Source organism: Andrena cerasifolii, chromosome 11 (assembly GCF_050908995.1).
Source record: "Andrena cerasifolii isolate SP2316 chromosome 11, iyAndCera1_principal, whole genome shotgun sequence".
Lineage (NCBI taxonomy): Eukaryota > Metazoa > Arthropoda > Insecta > Hymenoptera > Andrenidae > Andrena > Andrena cerasifolii.
Genome location: NC_135128.1, coordinates 8,861,154 through 8,883,066, shown reverse-complemented (window position 1 = coordinate 8,883,066; position 21,913 = coordinate 8,861,154). Strand labels below are relative to the sequence as shown.

The 21,913-nt window shown below is 41.9% G+C and overlaps 2 protein-coding genes and 1 long non-coding RNA gene across 4 annotated transcripts; 2 read left to right on the top strand and 1 right to left on the bottom strand.

Annotated features, from left to right (window-relative positions):
• The first annotated feature begins 3,749 nt into the window (after nt 1-3,749).
• On the top strand, nt 3,750-4,777 carry LOC143374498 (COMM domain-containing protein 7). Its single transcript, XM_076822655.1, has 2 exons — nt 3,750-3,915; nt 4,173-4,777. The coding sequence occupies exons 1-2, from the start codon at nt 3,867-3,869 to the stop codon at nt 4,346-4,348; spliced, it is 225 nt and encodes a 74-aa protein (XP_076678770.1). The 5' UTR covers nt 3,750-3,866; the 3' UTR covers nt 4,349-4,777.
• A 202-nt stretch (nt 4,778-4,979) lies between these two features.
• On the bottom strand, nt 4,980-9,925 carry Ripk5 (receptor interacting protein kinase 5). 2 transcript variants are annotated; one of them, XM_076822652.1, is made up of 4 exons: nt 9,217-9,925; nt 8,508-8,683; nt 5,996-8,431; nt 4,980-5,914 (listed from the first exon to the last, which is right to left on the bottom strand). In XM_076822652.1, the coding sequence occupies exons 2-4, from the start codon at nt 8,629-8,631 to the stop codon at nt 5,538-5,540; spliced, it is 2,937 nt and encodes a 978-aa protein (XP_076678767.1). In that variant the 5' UTR covers nt 8,632-8,683; nt 9,217-9,925; the 3' UTR covers nt 4,980-5,537. The 2 variants fall into 2 exon arrangements, with proteins under 2 accessions (XP_076678767.1, XP_076678768.1); XM_076822653.1 differs by having other exon boundaries at nt 8,508-8,679.
• A 533-nt stretch (nt 9,926-10,458) lies between these two features.
• On the top strand, nt 10,459-10,690 carry LOC143374734 (uncharacterized). Its single transcript, XR_013086736.1, has 2 exons — nt 10,459-10,557; nt 10,656-10,690. It is a non-coding gene; the product is annotated as an uncharacterized LOC143374734 (long non-coding RNA).
• Nucleotides 10,691-21,913: the final 11,223 nt, after the last annotated feature.

Below are 21,913 nucleotides of genomic sequence, written 5' to 3'. Positions count from 1 at the left end.
CATTATTCTTACAATTTATTCTTCTACTATCTATGGCGCGAGGTATTGGACACTCTTCAAACTATTTCCATCTGTCACCTCTGCAGGAAATTATTCAACCCGCAATTCGTTGTCAATGTTCTTTAAGCGGGGAAGCCTACCTAGAACTGTCAAAACAACATGCTTCTTTGGGAATTTTTTCTAGAAAAAAAACGATAAACGTTTATTATCAAATATTAGTCTATTGGAAAGAGTACATTTTACGGATATTTCAGAATTTTCTGCGGTAAAAAGTATTGAAAGGTTTGTGAGTTATAGGCGTTGCCCGAGGCATCCCTTTTTAGGCACTTTGCGGTGATAACTGTAGCTTGGTGCAGGATCATCCAAAATTGAAAATTCGAAATTTTTTAGAAAATATATGCAATTATCTAGGCGCTAACCGACCCGATTTTGGAAAAATTAGTTTGAGACATAATGGCGGCTGTGCAAAGTTGAAGCATCGATATTTGGCGAAAAATAGCTCGTTTTTTCGAGAGTAAAAAAATCTAGGCTAAAAAGTGGAACAGCTCCCGATAGGGCTTAGATTTTTAACCCTAAAATAAGCCTGCAAAGCCTCGAGTAAATCCGATCATTGATTTTTGAGTTACGTGTGTCACCGACTTTGAAAACACGATTTTGAGGAAAACGCGTTTAAAGTTTTGGGTCTGAGCGCTACACCGAGGAACACCTACCTACTTACACTTTGTCAATTTTGGTCGGACTAACATGACACTTTCAGGGAATATTTTTAAGATGTTGTACCTACTCCAAGAAAAATATAAAAATCTGAAAATTGATTTTTTTCAAATTTCTAGGTAGGCCCCTTAAATCCTTATAATTAAACAGATACCTGCAGCATTCATGGTCCACATTTTTCTCATAGCTGGTTTCCACCGCAGCTTTTAGCCTGCGCAATTCAGAAGCACCCTATATTCATCGAGTAATAGAAGGCACGAGACGCTAAAGCTTCCCCAAAAAGTCAGCTAAAAAATAGCTGGGAAAGCAGCAGATAGGCATCTACAAGGATGCTTTTTAAAACGGTGCAGCTTATGCGAATTTTCTCCTTGAACTGGCACGGCCGGTCCGCGTTGTGATGTCTTGTTCCCCTTCTCGATTTTATGGCTATTGCTCTTTCCTTATCCCCGTTACCGTTTAATCGAATCTCCAACCCCCCTCGCTCTCTTCCGTCAATCGTTTGTCAGGGAGGGAACAAAGTTTGCTCGATTAGCAAAAAACACGGTGAATAGTGTAACCTTGTTACACGCGGCGGGCTCTGGAATAGTCGGGAAATACTATGCAAACGAACTGTCTAAAGTACGGTTGCGCGCGGAGCGGGGGCGCAAAAACGTGATGCCGTTTGAACGTTTTAATTATCAGGCCGTTTTGGAAATGGAATGCAAATGAAGCGTCTGGAGTGCCTTTCGCAAGTATAAGGCGCCATCTAATAACGTGTTTCCCCGGCGTTAGAGCATAATCGATTTCTCATCACCATCGCCGCCACCCGTTTGCCCCTCGATTTTCCTTTTACTTTTTTTTTTTTTTTTTTTTTTTAATATTTGCTCGCCGAGTAGGTAAGTGGTGCAATAACATTCCGCTCGCTCGTGGACAGAGCGCGGGAAGCACAGTGAAAATCAATAACGGAAGAAATGCCGGGAACTGATATTTTCATCCCGGCTTCCGAAAACAACCGAAGGAAAAGCGATGCTTGCGGCTGGTAATTATGACACCGCGATCATAATCTTAGCCGCGAGGCGAGCACGCACGAAGAAACTTCGCGAAACTTATTACCGAGTGACCTAAAGCCGGAGTAGCTTAAGACAGATTTATCATTTCAGTGTGTGGTTTAATTAGAAATTCTAACGAGCTTCAACAGCAACAAATACGGGGTATTTCGAAAGTTCCCGATGTACCGCTCGCTCGTATTAAAGATAAACCGCAAGCCCCTACCTAACGGATTCATTCCACCGTCCCTTATTTATGAACTTGCGAAAACAATGTGTCTGTGGACGTAGAATTTGCATATAAACTCAAGGACCCCCGCCGATGGTACGCACCGGCCTTAATCGGGGAAGATACGAGAGCGAAGCGCAGCCAGCTTTGTCATCTAACCGTCTAATAGCGACGTCGCCTTAAAACCGTGAGATATTCTCTTCATTTTTTGCGATCCGAGTCTAGGATACCGGGCACGCTTTAAAACAGTCGTGTCGCGGGGGTATTATTTTCGGTTTGCCGGCGGATACGTAGGGGCATTTATATTTGTTATGCTCGCGCAAGTTGTCACGGAGATCTCGCCGGAAGAAATTTCTGTACTTTAGAAAGATCCTTGACGTTCCCTCGCACCGCCATAGATCAGGAATTAAATTAAGTCCCGCGGCACTCTCCGAGCTCCTCCATTTATTATCAGCCTTCGGATGCTTTCTTTAAAACAGAAACCTAACAAACCCCTCAATTGCTCCGCGGAAAAATTCACCGCACTTGACAGGAGGAGGTAATGACAACGACGCCCCGTCAAGAACACGGAAGTTGCGTAATTAAAAGTTTAATTCGCGAGCATAAACCAATTACTGATCGAAACGATTACATTCCCAGCGGTGGAATAAAGTGTGTACCGATGCTTCTGCGCGCAGTCGTGACATTCATAACAGAAAGATAACACCCGACGTTCCAGGAAAGTTAGAGAAGCCCTGGCAGAAGTACACCGTCGCCGTTCGTTATTATGACTGGCATCTAAAAGAGGAGAAAGAAATTTCTTTCCGACTTGGCGCTCATTGTCAGCCCAGTGTCCCGACGCCCTGCTACCCCTGGCAGTCGGGCTGTAATTCATGCCTTTGTCGGGGCAAGTGTCGCGTCCTCTCCTTTAATTTACGACACCTTAATTACGAACAAATAAACCGCTGCTATTGTCAATTTGCTTTCATGACGGTCGTCGTGCGATCTCCCTGAAAGGAATGTGGCGTTTTATTACATCCCAACGTTCTCGTCGAACGCCGTTGTTCCTTTGCCTCGGTTCTCCCTGCTTCCCCCTGTTTTTTTTTTGTTTTATAACAGGCGTGCGCGACGCCAGGAAGGATTTATTGGACCTGGGTTACCTGCTGGCACTTTGGTAACCACCACCGCGACTGCAACCCCTTTTTTCTCTTACCAACAAGCTAAGCTCGACGTAGATAAGGATTTGAAGTATTTCATCGTACCACCGATACGTGACAAGTGCAATTATTTTGCATAGGTCAAAGATAAAGTAATAAATCACGGGCAGATAGGGCACGTGTGATCTACCAAATTCTTCGTCATAAAACACTGGAGATAGTTGGAAGCTCTGGCATTAGGAAGCCTGATGTATTCGAGATGCCATCATTGTCAGATACACTGTAACATTAAATAATCAGCTTTAATATGGAGTAATATAGCCTTTGGAACCTTCAGGAAGTTGCGCGATAAAGATTTATAATTTATAAACAGTAGTTTCATTAAAAAAAAAAAAAAAAATAGAGGTGATCTGGAAATCTAATTTTTGGAAGCAACTTGGAACAAAGTTGTATTGCTTTGTTTCTACCGTTAATACCGTATATAATAGCTAATAATTCTGCAAAGCATTTCCTGCAGTCCTAGCTTGTGCTCATTAAGAAATATGTAAATTCTATCATTTCTCTTGCGAAGCAACATTGATTACACAATTCATGTATTCGCGCTTTCCATAATCTCAGTTTGTTACATGCTTCCAACTACAGAGACCGCTGCGATGCACGAGTAAATTAACAACGTAGATGTTGTTTCACATTTGTTTGCCCGAGAAATATACACGATATTTGTTAAATACAACCAAAAAGACTAACGATTTATGATATAAAATGGTTAAGGCTGTTAGTAAGATAATTGATATTTCGTGGAGATTCGGTGGTAAGAATACTTAACCTTGGGCAACAGAACACCCGAACAGTCCTGATATTTTAATAAAACTGGTTGTAGAAACATCTTACTGTACTAGATACTATTTACTTTTTATACGAATACTTCGATGAAATCTGATTTCTTTCCTGAATAGAAAACGTAAATAATTTCCCCTTCCCTTAGCGTGAAAATGTTTATTTAGATAATAAGGACGCAGTTAAAAAACGTAAAAATTGTAATGCTAACAGAATATACAATTGTTACAGTAACTGCAGCAAGCAAGGAGCTGGATAATGTGGGGAAATCGTTTCTACAAGTGAAGCTGGATTTGGAAGAAGATAATAAACCTAGGACTGTCTTTGTAGAAATGACTATTAGTCAATTTTACAGATTTTTGCATGATCTAGAAAATGCAAAGTCTGATCTTGATTTGTTGATCTGATCGAACACTGCTTATTCAACATTTCGTTGTTGGTGGATTTTTTTTCACAAACATGTTATTGGTTGTATATTTTTGTACATTATTTTATACACTGTACACATTATGTAAAAATAATATTGTAATTATATAAGCCTATGCTTATTTAGTAAACGGAGTCTTAACACTATGTTAAATAACACAGTATAGTTATAAAAGTAACGATGTAAATATAAATCTATATTATACTTATCCATATTTGTAAGATTAAATAAGAGTTCTGCTGTGAAAGCAACTTAGTTCATAAAATAAATATTATTTCATGTCAGTAAGGATTACCGTTCATCCTTTCATTTACAAATGTACAATTAGCTCTTTGACACCTGCTGATAATCAATAGTCAGCTTTTTACATACCCAATTATGCAATAAAATCGCAGTGTATCTTGTGAAATGATAGTTTTAAATGTTTCTGTCAGATTTTTTAAATTCCATTTAGAGATTCATGTAGATTCTGTTTCGGAGAATCTGTCATCTGAAAACAATATAAATCGCATAAATAACACAAAATTTGTTAGTAAGTTTAGATTATACCACTAAAGTTTCAGAGATTTAAAATCCTCAATCATTGAACACTTGAAAGAAAATCAACGATGTATACATGATAAATAGAAAACTGGGAAACTTTATTTATTCTTCAATAGTAAATATACAATATTCGATCTTGTTATACTCTTCCTAACAATAACATATTTTTCTATCACAATGAGATATTAGTTTACATATGTAACAAGTGCAACGTCCGGGAATATTTTGTCTTGTGTAAAAATTGCTTAAAATGTCCCACTAATTACATATGCGAAACATTCGACATCACAACCGCTTATGCTCCTAATATAAAAAAAGAGAAATCATTTACGTACTCATGATAATCACTTATGCATCATATCGACATAACTCAATGAATTTTGCCATTATAACTTCCGGCACAAAAACTGATAAATGTAACGTAAACAGAATTAGTAAAAATGCAAAGCTAATAAGAGATTCGTCAAATTAATACTGAATTTACAATACTACTAAAAACTATGTCAAATACGTGCAGTAAAACATGATAGATCGTATTAGAAGTACACATTTTAAACGCGATTAAACATAAATACAGTCAGACCATTTTCAATATATAAATTTAAAGCAGAGAGCGTTAAATGCTTTCAGAATTCCCGCATCTGAACGTACAAGTTGGAACACAGGCTTGTTTGAAAGAGATTAGTGATATGGAAAACGGGATGTTTTACGGTCCTTATTGTCCTACGCTTTGCAGGATGCGGACTGATTACGGCACCTCTCTGATTATAAGGTTCTGCTAACGCTAATGCAGGATTTCTCAAGTCCGATGACGAACTTTCTTGTAGCTTCTGTGGGGTAAGCTGTTGTAAGGACTTGCCTTTTTCTGCTTTCTGTTGAATAGATTCTAATACGGGTAACATCGCTCCCAGTAAAGGTCGCTTGGATGGTTCTCCGTACCAGCACTGCTCCATTAATTTCCAACATTCGTCGTCAAATATTGGTAATCGTTCTGGACGTACACCTGGTTACGATTCAAGAAATACTTTAAAAAAAAAATTGGAGCCGAAAGATACCTCTAGGTGTTGATAAAAATCAACGTTACCTTTTTTCACACTGGTCCACAGTTGTTCTTTGTTATGGAACTGCTCGAAAGCATGTGGTAATGCAACATGACCCGCACATATGTACCAAAATAAAATTCCAAATGCATAGACGTCAACGCTACTATCGTAATGACCAGAGAGGAGCTCTGGTGCCATATGCACAGGCGTGCCGACAATGCTTCCCGACATCATAGCTTCCGTGATACAGAATCCCAGGTCGGTTAATTTTGCCCTGTTTTCTGTATCAAGCAGCACGTTCTTCAATTTAATGTCTCGGTGAACAAGTCCTTGGGAATGAAGGTAACGTATTCCTTCTAAGACATCTATTGCTATCTGTATACGTTCCAACCAAGTCAAACCAGCGCGTATCCCGCAGTACAAGTCACGGCTCAAACGATCTGTTATTAAAAGGACTGCAGATCCGAGACCAAATCCTCCACCATACGATTGATCGATAACCGATCCTCGAAGTTTTACTATCCTTTTATGATCTGGAATAGATCTGGTATAGTAGAACTCCATGGCAAGATCGTTCCAGTGCCTTTCGTCTGGCGGAACAACTGATTTAACTGCGCAAGGACCTGGTGCACCGCCCCAACCATCGCAAGCAAATACAACTCCGTACTGACCACGGCCAATTTCTTTGCCGCAATAAGGAATTCCATAACGGACAGCATCCGTCATTGACGTTGATTCCAGCGCTAATTTAGCTAATCTGGGAGCATGGTACTTCCTAATAGCTATCCTCTGTTCCTCTGTTCTCTCTAATTTCCCAGAGTAATAGTTTTCTAAGGATCTGAGAGCAGCTTGAAACGAATCGTGCGATGACTTAAGTTTATCTCTAAACTGCGTGGATATTGTTCTAGCCAGCCTTGCTGCCGATAAAGAATTTAGTACGTCAATTGTAACTTTCCTTCTCCAAGCTGCGTCCAAGGTCGGCGTTGGTGACCATGGTAAAGGTAAAGACTTAAAAAGCTGCCTCAATCTTTCCAAGAAAGAGTGTATTAAAGATGGCGAAGAATTATGTAACTCAACGTTGTATGCAGCGGACAGTATTTGCTTTAAAGCATCACTGGCTAATACGCAAGTATCACGTTCATACGTTTTTTCAAGGCTTATCAAACAGCGCTGTAATGTCCCAACGAAAGTGTCGCGCAAACAATTCACAGAATTGACAAGCTGCTTAGCAACTTTCTCCCCTAAACGACCAAGCACCATTCGTTGAACCGCAGAAGTTGCAGCCCTAACAGTTGCGGACCATTCTGCCCTTTCGGTGTCGGTGAACGGAATGCTTTCGTACGAACATACATCATTGTCCAACAATAAAATATCGTACTTCATCTCTTGTATGATAGTTTCTATTAATTCAGTTAATTCCTCTTGATTTTCGTTCACAATTTTCATCAAGTTAGCATATAATTCATTCTCTTTCTGCTGAGCGTATTGTATTCTTCTTGGAGTTATCTGAATTCTGCGCGCCATATCGAAAGCGCTGAATATAAATTTTCGCAGACTAGTTGAATGTACATCGTTTAAATAAGTGCTACCGTCAATGAGATAGGCCTGCAGACATCCGCGGGCGAAATATAAAATTCGATCTGTTTTCTTACACGAATCAACTAAGTCACTACAGCTAACGTATTGTCCACTGCCTAGCCAGGATAGTTGATCAACTTCGACAGATTCTTCCATACCGAGAAAGCCTAAGTTCGTCAATTGATCCAGCCATGTCAAACCAAGCGCATTCATTTTGTCAAAGTCAATACCATCATTGTCATCATCTTTCGTCGAAGTAGAGTCATTTGAATTCAAACGATTCTGCAGTCTGTGCTGCTCGGATTCAGTGAATTCTGCATCGATACTAGTCAACGAAATATTTCCTAGAGACGATACAAAAAGTACAGGAGTAAAGGGATATGTCTCCTTCAAATCTCTCAGTTCTTCTAAATTCTGTTCCGTTAAAGGCTGCTCGCCGAGAGCATAGAGAAATATCGGCAAGATACTTAATAGACCTTTGGCAAGAATCTTTATCGCCCCAGTGTTCGGCGCGACGAATATTTGAACACCATCCTTTAGTATAGGTAGACTGAGCGTAACTTCAAGCACCGTTGGACAATTTGTATCGTCGCTACCAGATTTCGTTAAATCTTCGATCGGAAGCGTACTCCACGGTTTCTCGTTCGCTTGTAAATTCTCCACCACTTCGTATTCTAAACCTAACGTAAGACTGATATGGTTCGTTTGGCCGTAAGTGAGTTTGATCCATCGCCACAGTCCATTGCATACTGGTAAAATATCATTAGAGATTAAACTATTGACTAACGTAGCTTTCGCTTTACTATCTTGGCCCAGAATAATAATAGCTGGGGAGTTCGATAAAATATGCGTAATTCTATCCAATGTTAGCGGTGGCAAAAATTCATCGACAATGTTCTCTGTAATAAAGAAAAGTAATTGTGGGCGAAGGGAAATTGTACAAGTGGCTAAGTTCAAAGAATTTTAAACGCTTACCTCCGGGAAAGAAGTTCTCATTGTTGATAGCTTCTAACGCGCGCTGCGTTTCTTCGAAAATATGTTGTAATTGATTTCGATTACGATGGTACCTTCTAAACTCTTGCGGCAGTTTGCTTATCATTTTCTCACTTTTATTTTGGAAATTGTGGCTCGCCAAGTGTTTTCATACCTTACTGATAATATTTTTGCTATTAGATACTTTGTATTTATGTTGTAAAAGCGAGAGTATATACTAATACACTAAAGTGACCAGACGTCCCGCATCGTGCGGGACAGTCCCACATTTGAGCCCTTTGCCCCGCATTGAAAAGTGCCCCGCAAAGTGTACCGGATTGGACATGTAACCTTTTACATTCTCGCAGTGGCATAAAGTTACTGTTTCCTCTACTTTTTTTGTTGTGAAAAAAGAAATATTTTTAATTTCGTTTCAATGTATCACTTTATAATCACATGTATTTTTAAATATATCGTAAATGCTTTAATAAACTACGGAAAAGATCTCCTCACGGATCTGTTAACCCTTTTTTTTCTTTTTGCTTGCTTTCTTGCTTGTCCCGCATTGGAACAGAAAATATCTGGTCACTTTATAATATACCTATTCCGGTACGAACGAATTTTTTCAAATAAAAATAACACATGGAGACACAAAAATAGCGTATCATTCCTATAAATACTTTCTATGCTACACGTAATATTAAATACGCACCTTTTATAATCCTGTACGGTTACAAACGATTCGATAAATTTTAATACGAATAGCTTTAGGTGAAGTATTATTCAACGTTTCCTATCATTCTTAATTTCAGACATATCGGCGATTTGTTTTCCTCAATAAATAATCAATTTGTATATCCCCTTGACTTTCCATTAATAATAATGAGTAATTATAGAGCAAGTATGCATGTCAATGATCCTTCACCATGAAATTCTCATCACCAACGTATTCACAGTATTATAAATACAAACGAGAAAATTTGACAGTTAATCTGGCAATAACACTCTTAGGGAAATTATTCATTTAAAAATGATAACCCCAACTGAATTGTACATTCTGGATGCACGCTACAATCTAAGCGCGGTTATTTTAACTCGATCGCAAGACGTATATTGCAATTACATTCGCATACTGCTGTCGACGAGAAGTGAAGAGAGAATGCTCAATTCCACGATAAACTGTACGCACCATTTAGTTGGAACGATATTCTACTTTGGCATATTCGCATACGTGTATCTGCGCTCTATGCGATTAATGAAACGCAAATGACGAGTGTAGCATAAACAAGATTCCCCCTATTTCTCGGGATAAAATTCTTAGATACACGATTATCTGTATTGTTATAACGAACCATATTGTATGAATATTTATATTACAGCAGCTTAAAAGCTACTTATTGTAAGTGGCTGTCGTTGAAAAAATTCCTCATTCTTTACCAGACAAACAAGTAACTATCACTGTCGTGTAACGCGTTTGTCCAAGAATGAACTATGAAGAACATTTAACGGAAATATTAACGTTTAGTGAATGCTACTTAGGTGACAAAATTGGTCAGAAATCTTTTTCTACGTACACATGATTATAAATGACGGAATATACGTTTTTAAGTAACAAACAGTATATTTCATAAATTATGCAATAATTATACAAATTAACATATTTAAGAATAAATGGATACCTTATAACACATTGTATATGATAAAATATAAGGGAAAAATATCAAGGAGATGCATTAAAAAGCATTACTTTCACATATCGAGCACCACTGATGAACTCTGTTATCGGGGTTAATCGTTTTCCCGAGAGTCCGGCATGGAAACTGCCCTAAAGGTCTATGCAATCGTGAATAACACACATTATCATCGGTGTTTGTTAGAATCAGGGTTAATGGATGTATTTATTATTGATATACAATAATGGTATCTTATGTATTAAGAAGTCTGATTGAATAATGTCAGGGAAATCATTACTTCGTGACAATCTGTACAGGAAATGAATTCAGTTATCATATGCATCGAATAAGTTATCAAAAAATAAACCTATATAGAAGAGGTATGTAATTTGTGAATGTCGGTAATATTGGAACTGTATTTTCAGACCTGAAACTTCATTAAAAGTTATACAATTTGCTGTGCTTCGTTTTGGAACAGGAATACAGAAATAAACTATTCCAAAGATAAAAGAAGCAATTATTCATGAATCCAATTGAAGTAGCAGCTAATTAGCTTGACACTGCTATCAACATCCTGTGACAACATCCAATTCTCCGATGGGCTCAAATGATTTATTTTATTCGATGCATTTCTTCGATGGGTTTACATGATTTATTTTATTTGATGCATTATTTCGATGGTTTTGCAAGGTTTATTCTACTACATGCATTTCTTCGATGGTTTATAAACCATGGTATATATAACTTAATCGTCGATATGTCTACATTCCATGCTCTTCTTCGTGTATCTCTACGATGGTTTTGCATGCTCGTGCGTGCTCTGCTATTAATCGAAATTATCTCGATCGCCACCAACTCGTTAAGTCTTTTCTTAGTTTCCTTCCAGGCTGACCACACCATTGCTAACATAACGTAGTTGACTGTTTAAGCTTTTCAGGTTCAGCCCTTTGCGGGGAAGAGACTTAATAAGGTAATACCTACTCTTTAAAAAAAAAATAGTGGAATACAGTGGAAGGATAAGTGCAAGTTGGAATATTTCAGCGAGCTACTCGAACTGATGGGTTTTTGACAATTTTTAAAGTCCTCTCTGCTTCAGCATCTTATTGAAATATACCAAGTTACAATTCCTTTGCGAGGTATTCCACGTTACATAATGAAAGCATGTCTTCCACAAATAATGTTGTTGTTTACATAAATTTGTATGTTAAATAAATTTGTTTTGCGTTAAATAAACCGGAATAGGACAGCAAGGTTAAAAGACGAATGTGATATCGTTTTATTTTCTTCCTCCGTTCCCTTCCGTTGAACGGAATATGTTCATAAGACGATTTTTAAATTGTTACTCTAACAGAAACATTTGTAAATCGCGGGCTTTGACTCTCAAAACATAAACTAGTTTTACTCGTGCTTAATTCTAGTTCCTACCACGCGTAGCGTTACAATCTGTTTTGAGACTTCACCGGCAACGTTGCATGCGACACTAAAATGGCAAGGGGGTCCTAGGACGCCCTAAACTGGCGACACAAAAATACATTGCTTGATAGGTCTATTCTATACCTCGTCTGTGCCTCAAATTATGGGTCGGTAATACAGTTTGTGTGGCGACACGAACATCCATAAGGTGATAGGTCTATCCTATACCTCGTCTGTGGTTAGGTGCAAGTGTAAAGTTGTGTTGCTTGATTTTCCTTATTGATGTTGCTTTGAGCAATTCGAGAATTCAATCATTTTCAGCGTTTTTATGGGCATTTGCAGTAGTATGATTGAAGAGTTTAATACAGTTCAGATCACTGTCTAATAAGGTAGGTTTCTTTCGAGTATGAAGAAACCTAAGCAGTTGATATCCTATGTACTGAAAGTAACTTGTAATTAATGATCACTTAGATTTCTACATTGGCTACACACGGTTACATTCGTTTACAATCGCCAATTTTAATCCAGACTGTTTCTAGCATAAAAAATGTTTGATACACAAACTTTTACATTCACATAATTCAGTTTATCATATTCAAGTGCCAACTGCTTAGAGAATACATGTTTCTATCCTTCATATTGTTATAAAATATTCTTAATCGGTTATGAACATTATTTTTCCTGTATTATGAGAGTTATATTATGGATATTTAGTAGATTGAGGAGGTTGGTGACTTCTTACTGCTACTACTTGATGCCAGTTTAAAGATACTTGCAGCTTAATTATGTCCAATGTATACTATTACATTTTAGATTTAGGGTTGCCAGATTTTAAACTATATCTACCCTTAACAGCCGATTTGATTTCCCCCCTAGTAGTTTTACTCTTTCGTACGATCGCGATTATTACGGTCAGTAATTAAATGTTACTTGCAAGTATTCTTCTCAGCGAAGGTAATTTAATTGTGACAAAGTTTATAGCACTTCGAAGGGAATTGCAGAAGAAAATGCGATAGTTCCGCTATACATTATGATGACTTTTTAATCTAAAAAATTCGCAAGTGTAATCAGTAATCAAATTTATTAGTTTCTATTGTCTTGGGGAGCGAAATTCTTTTCCGATTTTATGGCGTGGAAAGACGATATAATAAGGAGAGAGCCGCCTCGAGCGAAGCTGCGAGTAACGAGGGAATAAGAATGGCTAGGCAGCCGAGGGAGGTTTTAGAGATGGTTCGGGGCGGGGGTGGTTCGGGGTGTAAGATTTACTGGACTGGCTAGTAGCCGCTAACTTTGTAGGGGGTGCCTTCTCAAAAACATTAAAGCGATATAATGTGAACGCGGAAAAATTTATCTCAGCATAAATCGTAGATCACTCGCTTTGCTATTCACGTTGGAAAATACGTTGAGCTTTCGAAAATGTCAACAGCCTTGGTAAAAGTCGATAGGACGAGGAAGTGTGCTTGTCAAAATTCTTCCCACTCGCACGTTCCTCCTCGGTGGCCGTGCTAAAATCGATTCATACCTTTGAGAAAAAAAAAACTGTTGACTCAGGAGTATACGGATTGTAATAAAAATAAATATTCGGAGCGTATGTGTGCTAGGTAGGGTGGTAAAGTATGAGAAAGGAGATAGAAAGTTGGTAGGTGGTGGAGGCTACGACGTCGTTCCCCACATGTATGCTCCATAACGATATATAAAAGGCGACATATTTCTGAACAAATCGTTTTCTTTTTTCTTTTCGTAGATTTCGCGCATAAAACGACCGATAAACCTGATGCCGATGGGTCTCGGCAGAGCACACTAACATAAGGTGCCTCAAGCTTCGCTCGTCTTTGTCTCGTCCTGGAATTTTACTACAAAAGTTGTTTAATCGCTCACTTCTGCACTTCGCCCCGGACGTGAATTCAAAGAATAAGAAACGTGGACCCAAGGAGGAACCATACGCTCCGAGACAGAACACTCCTACGTAAAAGTGAAAGCACAAATCTTGCGGCCGTTTCGGACAGTTGAATTCCAAGATCTGGGTAATGGATCCCCGGATGTACTTCCAGGGTAGGCGGTTTCGTGAGTTTATACCAGCCTTTATTTCTATCTCGCACGATACGAGCGCATATATCCCTTCTTCTTCACTTCCCTGAAACGAACAAAATATTGCTCATCCCGAAAACCATTACCGATTCCTGTATCACCTACATGACGTGTTCTACTGTGGCAAATTCTTAAATGACACCGGATGGTACGCGATGCTTTGAAACTAGTAGTCGCTGATAGGAAAATAGCTGAAGCGAATTATTTTTTATCAGCACCATAGAAGGATAAAACGGAGAGAGACGGAGCACGATCTGTTTCGGGTGTCCGAGCGGAGGTCACGACTTTCAGTGGCGTATAATTAATTTCCCATGTCACTGGAGGCCCCGTCCCTCGCTCTTTGTCGATCTGCTTCACGCAAATCCCCCGAACCACGACGACAATATTGCTGGCCATTTCGTTCGACAGTGCCCGAGCGCCTCAGTAGTTCTCCGTCCCCGAACCCTTTCTCGTGGCTCGAACCCCGCGCGGAGAAAGGGGTGAGTTTACGAACAAGCAACTGATCTCTCGTCCTCTGTCCTCCTCGGTCCTAACGACTCCCTCTTCCTCCGGCCCGTGCATACCGACCCGTCAATATCAGCTTCCGTAATTAAACATAACAGATCAACATTCGACATTACGTAACCGAGCCTCCTCTCCTCGTCTTCTCTACGGACGCGCGCGTATCTATTATTGGTATGCTCTCTCGTGCACCGAAGCGCGCGGCTCGCGTCTGTATAGGTAGCCGAGCGATCTCCTGACCCCCGGTTACTCGGCTCGAATCGGTTAATTGGATAAATGTCCGATGAACGCCCGGGCCATCCCTCCTATACACTCCGTCGTCCCGTCTCCTCCACCTTCTCTGGCTCCTTCTGCCATTCTAGGAGCTTCCCGCCGGGTTACTTCCCCCTTTTACTCATTTCCGTCTCTGTCCTTATCAGGCTCGTTCGGAAAACAATCGCTTGTTCCGCGGAGATGAATTTATCGAAGCATGCCGCGCTTTCTTTGCTGAATGCCTCCCTCCCCCGCGATAGGGGAAGGACATTGGCGCGGCCGGATTAGCCTTGGCATTTTTCGAGTCGCTGGACCATTAATTATGGTTTACACAGCTTGGGAAGATCTTTATTGTATTTGGTAATGAATGCGCGATGAATGGAGCTTATTTAACATTTACAGCCTCCGTTTCGCGGATGCATTATGTAATTCTTTTTGGATAATGCTTTCAAAGGTGGTATTGAATTATTTGCTCGCGAAGCACGACGCTGGGTATCCTTAATTAATGGCGACAGGGTTCTTCAAGTGGCTGAGGAACTCCAGCTATGTATATCTATTTATTTTGCGATCCCCGCGGGTGACGGTTTTCACGGAATATTGCATTTCCAGTTACCGCAAGCCATCTCTCTTCATTTGTCTCCTTCCGACATCGACTTCACCCCTGGATTCTATAATCCGCTTACAGCGTAGTCTCATTACAGAATTTACATTATTAATACCGCGTGTAACGCACTTCCAGTAATTACCGTCGCAAACATGAATTTATCTCCTCCAATATCGATTGCCACTGTATCTCGCCGTTTTGAAATTACGCGAGAAGGAATTCCACTGCTGCTTCTTTTCTCCTCAGTATTTATCTTGAGCTTTCCTTCGAGTCGAGACGAGATACGTCTCTGGGTTGTATTTATATTTTACGCTCCCTTACGTCATCTCGCGTAGAACATCTGGCGACCGTTCAAAATTAGGGTTTCGGGCATAGATTAGGATGCGTCGTGTTCACATGCTGGCGGCACTTCTTAGTGGCAACGACGGCAAATAAGGCAGTCAGATTCTAATTGCCGGCCATAAATCAAGGACAGCACCTGCACAATTTCGAAATGTTTATGGGGCGGTGCCGTTACGTCCTTCATTAGGCTCAAGTACAGGCGAATCGACACTCTGATTCGAGTTTAATTGATCTCCAATTACGTTAACGATATTAATCGCGCTTTGGCAAACAATAAGCTTAGCTGTTTAGGAAGCGAAGGTAGAAATTAGACTGGGAAATAAGAGCTGCTTGCGCAATTACGCCGAACATTTATCAACTAGAAGTGTATTTATAAACGCTTGCGAGCACCGACTGAGAAAGTAGTATTAGCAGAAATCGGTGTGCTCTTTATCTGCCTTCGAGGAGCCAAGGGGCAGGGGTGAATGTTGGTTGGCAATGTTACCCGCGCGACGAACAAGACGCTAGGGGGAGATTCGAACAATCTCATCGCCGTTTTCCTGCAGGGTTGCGAATTAGCGCGGAATTAGAGTGGGAGACAAGAGGAGAGGCAGAGATTAGTGGATATGTAAATTAGGCGCCTCCTTCGCCATGCTATTTGTCATTTTTGTCGAGCCAGTCAGTCGGGGATACCGGCAGAAGCTATTGCGTAATGAAGGGGGTGAAGTCGGGCTTTCAATTATGTCGCCGTGGACCGGGCAACAAATAAATCGGCGTCTTTAGTAACTCCACGGCGGGATTAACATTTGCGGCATTTAACTTTGAATTAACGCGTAGTTCGCCGTTACAGTGACAAAAAGAATCGCGTTAGTTTAGCTGGAAATGCCTCGATCTACCTTGCCGCGTAATTGAGTGGTCCGGATAAAAACGCGACGTTTATGAAGCACACCGGGAATAGTATTTGCATCGTTAAAACTACGACGCGAGATATAACGTTATTGGACAAATGAAAGACTTCTTGGGCGAAGAGTAAACTGGAAGAATGAAGTACGAGGGTGGAAGGCGGGGAGCGGGGAGAGAGAAGATAAAGTGCAACCCTCCCGCCAATAATATGCCGACAAGGTTTATTTTATTTAAGCAGCCCCAGTTTTTCATTACATTCATTCTCACGCCTCCCTCTTCGCTCTCATAAGACACACCGCCGAGATGGGCACAGTAGATGAGAAAAGAGTACCCCTGTTACTTGAATATATTATTTACTATGCTTATCTGTGGCATTTCTCTTGCCTTCTCTTCGACGAGCCTCAAAGGAGAGTTGGTTGCGTCAGAACACTCTTAGCATATCTTTAGCTCGCCAATAATTTCCAGGGTTTCATTTCTCGCGTTAAGTTTCAATAGTTCAAATGGCACTAGGGCTTGTCTAGGCATCGCCGTCGGTAGTAGAAGGATTATCAAGGGCGAAAGTCGCGTTAGGACTGGTGGAAAGAGAAATCTACACGTGGAAATCATTTCTTGCATACTCGATTTCATCCTGACGAACGAGCACCATTTCGGGATACGCGGCACTAGGGGGGAAGAAACAGAAAGCGAGTTTAGGGTGTCGGAGATGCAAGATTACCGTGGAGAAAACTTTTGCCTCGACTAGAAGGGATTTATGCCGGAATCCCTGTAACCTATCGAAGCAGGTCATTCCACGCAATGTCCATGGTCGGAAAACTTAGATGACCTTGGGAATCGCAATCGATCGGCGAAACCTTTGGGGCGGAACGCTCGAGAACCCACCCTTCTGATACATACGCGATAGGATGTTCGCAAAGTAATCGCGCGCGTTTCTTCCGATCCGCCGTCGGAACGTACAAAACCATCACCTATGATCTCCCCATAAATTACCACTGATTACCCCGGCGCGAAAATTCCCACTTCAAAGAGGCGCGACGATTTTTCAGCGAAATTCGCAATACCATCCACCCGAAAGTCGTTCGTGCGTGTACGGCGTGGACTGTGCTCCGTTCCTCCTTCCAAGGGTACGTGACTGCACCCGGGAGCGCCATCCCTTCTACCCTGAAACAGGAGCATCGAGCGCTAACGGAACCCAGGCCGACCCACCCACCCCCTCAGCTCTTAGCCATTGCATACTTTATTGTGCGCATTATTTAAATGAGCGCAACTTCGCCGTAATCTTGCCACCGAGCAAACCCCCTCCTCCTCTGCTACTCCGCCTGGTTCTCTCTCTCTCTCTCCCGCGCCCCAACCCACCGTTCTGTACCAACTACCTAAGCAACCCTTAACGCGTGGCGGTAGCTGGCGCGGAAAGGAGCGAGGAAACGGCGAAGAAGGAAGGGTAGGGGAAGAGCCGACGAGGGAAACGGTGGTGGGAAGCGGGAGCGGTAGGGTTTTAGGTGTGGGTGGTCGGCGGAGCTTTCCCTGGGGTTGCCGTCGCTGCTGTGGGGCAGAGAAGAGGCTGGCCGACCGTGTTTTTGCGAGCTGTTTCTGCTGACCAGTGCGGCTTTTCCTGTGCGGTCATCTCTCGTCGCCTCCCAAAGCTTGTAGAGTCGCTTATTGCCCCGAAGCTCCTGTTAACCGCCCTCTTTAGCTTCCTGTCCCGACAGTCCTACCTACGCTACATCTTCTCATTTTTTTTTCCCCCCCTGTATCGACGCGCCACCTCTGCCAAACTTCTCATCGATCCTCCTTGACTCTTCTTACAATTAACTACAGACGCTAAGTCTCCAAATAGGATTTGCTAAAGTTTAAGTCGTAGGTGCCACTGCTGTCAAGAATTCTCAGAGGCATGTTCGCAGGTCTGTCGCATTTTTTCTTCCCCGTTGAACGTGAGGGATCTATTCATGGTCAGGTGAGCAGGAGAGTGTGCAGTTACACCGAGGGTGAACTGTGATAATTTTCGTTATGGTGTTTCATCTTTGCACGCTTGTTCTGGGCAGGGGAAACACCATATCCGGAGGCAATTGCTTTGTGAAGGCTCCAGGCGAACGCCTCTCTCTCTCTCTCTACTTCCTTGCAAAGTGGAAAGTGGGCTCTGTAGTTCAGACAGTTTTTATGGCTTCATTTAAAATACGAGATATTCGGCTTGTGGAGCCGCGTATTTGGTAAACAATACGCGGACGTAGTTGTGTGTAGCATTCGCTGTGAACGTTGAATTTCTATGGTGACAGAGCAAAGATTATTTCTAAATCTCTTGGGTCCAACAATTAGGCGAATTACACAAACGTAACAGCTGAACATTAACTCGTAATGTGACCCTTCATTTAGTCGACCGTTAGCCACACCCTACTGGCCTTCAAGGGCAAGTGCCCATCATCCCTCTGGCCCTTCGATCTCTCGCGTTAATCGAGCTTCGGATTTAGCTCGAAAGACACTCGCTAAAAGTATGCAAATTCTGCGCACACGCAGCACTTAATGTGTGTAATCCCTGAATTTCTACAAACTGAGAATCTTTTTACATCCCGCAGGATTGTCAATATTTTTGTTCCTAAATTCAGAGCACACTCCACTAGCAGGAGCATAAAAACAGTCGTAACGTTCGACGAAGACATCAATGCTAGTGTTTTATCGGCGATTCCGTTTAGGTTCAAATTACTGGCGGCTTCCCCCTTATCTTTTCCCTGGTAAGCCTCGAAAGAATAACTACCAAAGATATCGACTCTGCATATGTATCAGTTTGGTGAATTCTCCGTGAACAGATCGAGCAGAGGTCTCCTTCCTTTTCGTCCCCACTCACCTTACCACCGTCAAATAAAAATACAATTCCTCCACTCGACGTTTCGTCGATTATACGCTGGAAAACTAGACGAAGCACGCGAGTGAAGGCGCGAGGGCAGGCCCTCGGATGAAAAGAAGACGGTGAAGAGACAGGGAACCCTTGAAAGGCGTCGGAAACAACCGCAATGTGAACCCGTTTTTCGGTTGCGAAATATTTGTAAACATCTCCCTTTGTGGGGCAAAGATTGGAAGGGGTTGAAGAGGCTCCTCTAGGCGGCGCGGGATGAGCCGAGGGTGGAGAGGATAAAAGCTTTCCGCTCGGTACGTTTGACGGTCAAACGGATTCTGTATTTGGCAAGGCCTACACACTCGTCTAAAGCCCTTCAAAGAAATGCCACGTGCTGAGCATAAGCTTCTCCTACGATTAGCGCCCGGCAGCCGGGTTGTTTGCGTTGAAAATATTCCAGCCCCTGGCGACCGGCCTGGCCTTTAACAATTTCCAAGATAGATTCGTTAGTATTTACGGAGGCACGGGCGATTCTCGGATATCAGGCTGGTATATACATATGTTTATCTTTCCGCGCGCACCCCGTACACGAAGTTCCGTTTTCGCCGACTTTATGCCCCGGCTGCTTCGTTATTCCAGAATTTTTCGGGACCCGGGGGTTGAATCAACGACCAGATCGTCCACTTGTATTTGCATGCAGAATTTGGCATTCTTTTTCATTGGCGCGGGAGGCACGGGGATCAAAGCACAGGTTCAGGCGGTCGGACGTAAATTAGTAAGGGGTTGTTGGCGAGGAATAGACGCGTCCGTTCACCGCACAGTAGATGCTTCAATCACGTAAGGGTAACCCCCGATCGGTAAACAACCGAGGGTCGTTACAGCAATGGTTAAACCGATGACTATAGGCCAATAAGAGGCCGGGGAGTATTTAGGAGGGTTGTTTACGGCTACTTTTCTTTTTTCTGGCCAATAAGGTTTAACCACCCCCGGAGACCGTCGGTCTGTCCATCCAGCTGCTTTCCTAATTGCTGACGTTGCAGTAAATATTTTTATCGTGCCTCCCGAACGCGATACCATCTCGACCTTGGGCCAACTTATCTCCATCTTCGACCTGATTAATTTTACCGCGTACTTATCGTTCTCTCATGGAAGCTATCGTTCCGAGATTTTACGCACTCGTGAAGTTTAGAACGCCGCAACGCGTCCCTTGGGAAGATCAGACGTGGGAACACCGTCGAAGTAAAAACAACGGGTACGAATAGACGGGAAATAGCGAAGCGAGTTTAAGGGGTAGCGCGAACGGTGGAGAGCATTTGCATGTGCTGATCGACTGTGCGGAAGAAACGTCCTTTTCATCGTCTTTTGCTTTTAAGCGACACCCCTTCTCATCCGCACACCCCCTTTCCGGCAAGCTTGCATAGTTTCATATCGATTCCAAGATCGAGCCGAATCCATCCCCGTCCCCTTTTCTCGCCGCCTCCATTCGTTGCTTATGTTTTAGACGTCGAAAAAGATGATAAACCCAAGTGTATACAGGGGTTACTTAGGGAGACTTAACGAATATGGATTAAAAGTTCTTCCAGGCATCGGTGTAAGCGAAAGGAAGGAGGGAGGAGTGTGGAAAAGAGGGTGGAACGTTGGACTGAGTGTAGAAACGGGTTGGTATTCGAGATTGGCGGCTGCAGGCGGAGTAGGCGGCTGTACGGGCCGATGGAATTGTGTTTGTATTTTAATGAGGGGGCTATGCTAATCCCTCTCGCGGCACGCAGTCGCTCTCCTCTCCTCTCCCGGGGAGAAGGGAAACCCGTTTTTCCATTTCGCGGCTGCCGCAAACGGCTCACGGCGTTGAACCGAGTCTGAGCCGTGAAGAGGAGCCGCACGGTTACAGACCTACGAATAAATTCGCACTTCACTCGTGTATTTGCAAATTTTAAAGGGAACCGGTGGGGGCCCTACAACGCCCGATTGTTTTAATATCTTTTGCCTGCCTGGCCGCCTGCTTGCTTGCTCGCTTGCTAACGGAGGGTGTTCGCGTACAGACTGGAAATCGAAAGGATGGAGGGGTGGCTTTCCCCTTTCTCGTCGATATTGTTTCTATTTCTCTCGACAGACGCAACTTGCGCTATCTGTTCATAGCCTGAATGTTTATTTAAAATACTTTCTGCTTTGCTCGAATACCTACCTCGAATATGAAGGACCATTGAGTGGAAAGTATAAATGAGGCTATCAGTGCAATTTTGGGTGGATTGACGTTTCGGATCAAGGGGAGAAGACCGTATAAATCGAACGAAAAATAGAAACAAACATTCTTCCACAAGTCGCTTCTAAAACATTTCAAAAATACATTCGCAAAGTTATAGGCTGAAATTCAATTCCGTTTCTCAAAACCACGTTTTTAAAATTAGCGCCGGGGATAACTTTAAAACAATTTGACCAAACAACTTCAAATTTCGCATACTTTTAATTTATAATATTCCTCACAATATGAACCACAAGGTTTAACGAAATTAATGATTTCAACCACTGCTTTTAAACAAATAAAACGCAAACTTTTGGCGAAAATCACACCTACTTGCTTAAAGTTTCGCTACTTTTTAAAATATGCAATTTTTTACACCATTCGTGGTTCATATTCTTACAATTGGCACATAAATTGAAAAAAAAAATTATTGCTTTGTTTCACATAACTACCAGAGACGCTACAACCGGCGCCGTTTTGCATCTCGAAAAAAAACCCTATCAGATACTGGTCTATTTTCTTTTGTATTTATTATAATTTTACTGTTACAAAATTTTGTTTGCTTGTAATAATGTTTAATAAAGTACCCTT

What these genes read in the sequence shown, in the direction of transcription:
- LOC143374498 (XM_076822655.1), top strand. Translation starts at nt 3,867, where the DNA reads ATGGTTAAGGCTGTTAGTAAGATAATTGATATTTCGTGGAGATTCGGT. An exon ending in TATTTCGTGGAGATTCGGTG is followed by an intron (nt 3,916 to 4,172) that starts GTAAGAATACTT and finishes CAATTGTTACAG; the next exon opens with TAACTGCAGCAAGCAAGGAG.
- Ripk5 (XM_076822652.1), bottom strand. Translation starts at nt 8,631, where the DNA reads ATGATAAGCAAACTGCCGCAAGAGTTTAGAAGGTACCATCGTAATCGA. An exon ending in TGAGAACTTCTTTCCCGGAG is followed by an intron (nt 8,432 to 8,507) that starts GTAAGCGTTTAA and finishes TCTTTATTACAG; the next exon opens with AGAACATTGTCGATGAATTT. An exon ending in GTGGACCAGTGTGAAAAAAG is followed by an intron (nt 5,915 to 5,995) that starts GTAACGTTGATT and finishes AATCGTAACCAG; the next exon opens with GTGTACGTCCAGAACGATTA.